This window comes from Pinus tabuliformis, chromosome 8 (genome assembly GCF_031772625.1).
Source record: "Pinus tabuliformis cultivar Carrire ecotype Pingquan chromosome 8, CPIR1, whole genome shotgun sequence".
Taxonomy (NCBI): Eukaryota; Viridiplantae; Streptophyta; class Pinopsida; order Pinales; family Pinaceae; genus Pinus; species Pinus tabuliformis.
In genome coordinates this window covers 688,540,166-688,543,424 of record NC_142294.1, presented here as the reverse complement: position 1 = coordinate 688,543,424, position 3,259 = coordinate 688,540,166, and the positions used below count along the sequence as shown (strand labels likewise).

General features: G+C 40.7%; 1 protein-coding gene across 1 annotated transcript; it reads right to left on the bottom strand.

Annotated features, from left to right (window-relative positions):
* Positions 1-407: 407 nt before the first annotated feature.
* LOC149237461 (steroid (22S)-hydroxylase-like) lies at positions 408-1,554 on the bottom strand. Its single transcript, XM_089366820.1, has 2 exons — positions 1,388-1,554; positions 408-1,257 (listed from the first exon to the last, which is right to left on the bottom strand). The coding sequence occupies exons 1-2, from the start codon at positions 1,529-1,531 to the stop codon at positions 964-966; spliced, it is 438 nt and encodes a 145-aa protein (XP_089222946.1). The 5' UTR covers positions 1,532-1,554; the 3' UTR covers positions 408-963.
* Between the last annotated feature and the right edge of the window lie 1,705 nt (positions 1,555-3,259).

Genomic DNA, 3,259 nt, shown 5'->3' with positions numbered 1-3,259 from the left:
ACAAAGATACCTTGATTAAGCATGCTTTGAGAGATGCAAGTTGATTTAGGATTCAGTTAATTTTTAAATTTCAAATCTCAATGTTGGATTCACACCCCGACCCTCGATTTCTACAGCGAACCAAAGGCCCATTGAGCTCGAGTTTTTCGATTATTCGATTAGGAATATGCGCTCCGTGGAATAGTTGCAATTCATGTAACTCCACCGCTTCTTGACATTATTTATCTTTGAGTTTTCGCACATGTCAAGAGGTTCTATAAATAAAAACAGTGAATTTATTAATGATGAAAAACATGACTGATGACGAGAATATGATGAAATGAAAAATTTAAAAAACAATATACTTCCCTATTCTGACGTGGACGAAGTCTATATGGGGCAACCAAATAACGTGTTCATAGTGCAAAGAATATCTCTAGTTGACATTATTAATTCTCAGCGATTTTTTTTTTTTTTATGGTAACCTCTTGGGTGGAAATCTATTAAGATCCATGGAAGTTAAGTTTACATGATTTTGTAGTAGGTACCGATTACAAGAATCCCTTACCCTCTTTGTAATTTTTTAAAGAATGTTACAAAGCTCAGAAAATTCAAGCAAATCCCGCACTTTTCATGGTTCTCGTAATGCCTGCCACGTTTTTTCGTGCATGTCCTACACCCGTGTCGTTGTGTCGTTGTATTCGGAAGTCGATCCGCTGCATCTCATTAGACACGTCAATACCCTCCTTCGTCACCTTGAATTGTGATTGACTCTCGATATTTTCAGTTTTTCTTTGCAATCTGGGAGCAGCTAGGTTGAACACTGACTGAAATCCTAGGTAGAGGTTCTGTGTGTGCACTGTGTCTGCAATTTGAGCCTCGGAGATCGTGAGCTGTTACATGATGCATGTCTTTCGTTTGTCATGGGGTTTTTAGGTTTTTTGGACATGAAGGAAATGAGCAGAGAAATTCAATCTGTGGCAGTTACTGGGATGCAGAGGGCTTGCAAAGGGAGAGATTCAATCTGTGGCAGTTACTGGGAGGCAGAGGGCTTGCAAAGGGTGAGGAAGAATTAAGAGAGGAGCTAAAGAGGCAAATCCCATCTGGTGGGCAGTCCCCAAGTTTAGCTGGACAGGAGCAAAATGGAGAAAAAATGGAACCCAACAATCCCGCAGGTACATTTTGAGTGAAATCCATGGATTTGTAATCGTCCCAGTTTAAAGTTTTCCTCTCTGGGCTCTGTTGTTGCCTTGTTCTGACAATACCCAAATGCTCTGACTGACGAATTTTTGCAAAATATAGTTAGATGTAGTATAGTGCACAGAATGCCCAAATTACATGACCTAATGAAAATGTTTTGGACAATATGTATACAAAACCAGGTGATTTTTTTAACACCGGTACGTACCCTGAGAGTATCCACTGCCCATGGCGATTTGGCCAAAAAATGCAAGGCCAGAGTTAAGCCCACAGCAGAAGTTTCATGGCCAGCAAAGAGGATGTTGAGTATGAGATCCAGTATTTGTTCAGTCGAAAGCCTTCCATCATCCATGACATTGCTGAGGAGGTCGTCGTAGTGTATGTCTGGATGTCTTTTTCTCTCGTCCATGGCCTTTTTCACAAAGTCCAGTATCTTTACTCTAGACTGCCAAACAACACGAGAACTCTCAGCAACATAAAACCTAAATTGCTTAGCAACACCATAAATTGCTAAGTCCCTGTTTTCTACAGCACAATTAAAGAACTTTTTAGCAATATATTCAGAATTTTTTTTTATAGCTATGCTTCAGTGATCGCTTTATATTTAGATTTTTACACCAAAACAGATAATGTGAAACAACAATTTCTGAATTGCGGGACCACTACAGATATTCAGTGTTTTCTACACTGCAAATTGACCTGACATGATCAGTTCATCGATGTAAAGCCTAAAATTATGTTCAGTACATTACCTATCACATGCTTGCTTGCTCGGCCTCCTCATCCTCATGCCATGCCAATAATAATTTTAAAGTTATCTGAATTCATGTGCTTAGATCAGAATTTGCAGGCATTAATTTGTAGATATTTTGGATAATCAACGTAGACACTATGGCTTTTTTGAGCATTAGCTTCTGGTGTAAACAGAATATTGCTGACATTGCTGGCTACTACATTCTCGTTCTCTCTGAAAAAAACATCTCTTTCTTTTGTTCTTGCATTCAACATTGGGCTGCGTCAGCCTAACTGAAAGAAAAGCACTTTCTATCATTCTAAAAAACACTTTCTGTCATTCTATTTGTTCTGGGCAGTGCATTAATGAATTAAATATGCGCAGGTGGGCACACATAGCATCCCATTTACCTGGAAGAACAGATAATGAGATCAAAAACTACTAGAACTCTTGGATAAAGAAAAAGCTTGCTAAGGCTGAAATAATCTCAAAGAATATTGAGGCTTCCAAAGTACATAATAATCTGCCCCAGTTCTTGTTCGAAGAATCTGCAACTCTGGGTAACGAAAGCAAGCTGCTAAAGTCTGAGATGAATACTGATGGGCATGCAGCCGAGACAGTCTCAGAGATGGCCGAGTTCAGAAAAGAAATCCTCTGCAACAAAACGGCAAGGATCTGAAGCCTGCAATGGGAAATCTCCAGACGCACAAAAGAGCAGGTGGAAGACGAAAGAGGGGATGACTTGCAGAGGTTTGGCAATTGGGTTGCTCAGCAGGTGATATTTATCGGTGCTCCAGAACTCTCCCGGGCTCGTACAGAGGCAGAGCAGGTTCATGACACCTGCCGGCATCCACGGACAGCTGCAGCTTAACACGGACACCTGCAGCTTAACACCAAAGCTTAGGAAACTTTAGCATACCCCTGCAGGAAATAGGAATTAATGGAATTAATGTTAACATTAAAACCTAACCGTTGACGGTTAGGGGGAGAATGCACTGGGATAAAGGTAATTTAACCTATGATCGGGCCTCTTCCGCCTCGGGAAGAGGCCAAATAAGATGGCGAAGGGTGAGCTGCAAATGGAACTTTAGGTTATCAGGCACATCGGCGGAAAGGGGATTTGCAAACTTTATTATAAACGCCGAATAACACCGCAGGAAAGCTGCAAACTAATGCTAAGTCCCTGCCGATCGATTACAATAGTCCCTGCCGGATGCCAGATGGCAGGGACTAATAAGAATGAAATGAAATAAGAATAAAATCACCAAAAACCTAAAACCTTGAATCAAATTATGAATTCATTTCATGGTTGTGAAACTCGTTACGGTCTTCCATGAATGGGGCAAG

Excerpts from the sequence above, each read along its gene's own strand:
- LOC149237461 (XM_089366820.1), bottom strand. The coding sequence starts at position 1,531 with ATGGATGATGGAAGGCTTTCGACTGAACAAATACTGGATCTCATACTC. Across the intron at positions 1,258-1,387 it reads GGGCAGTGGATACTCTCAGG|TCAGAGCATTTGGGTATTGT; the intron begins GTACGTACCGGT and ends AAAATTCGTCAG.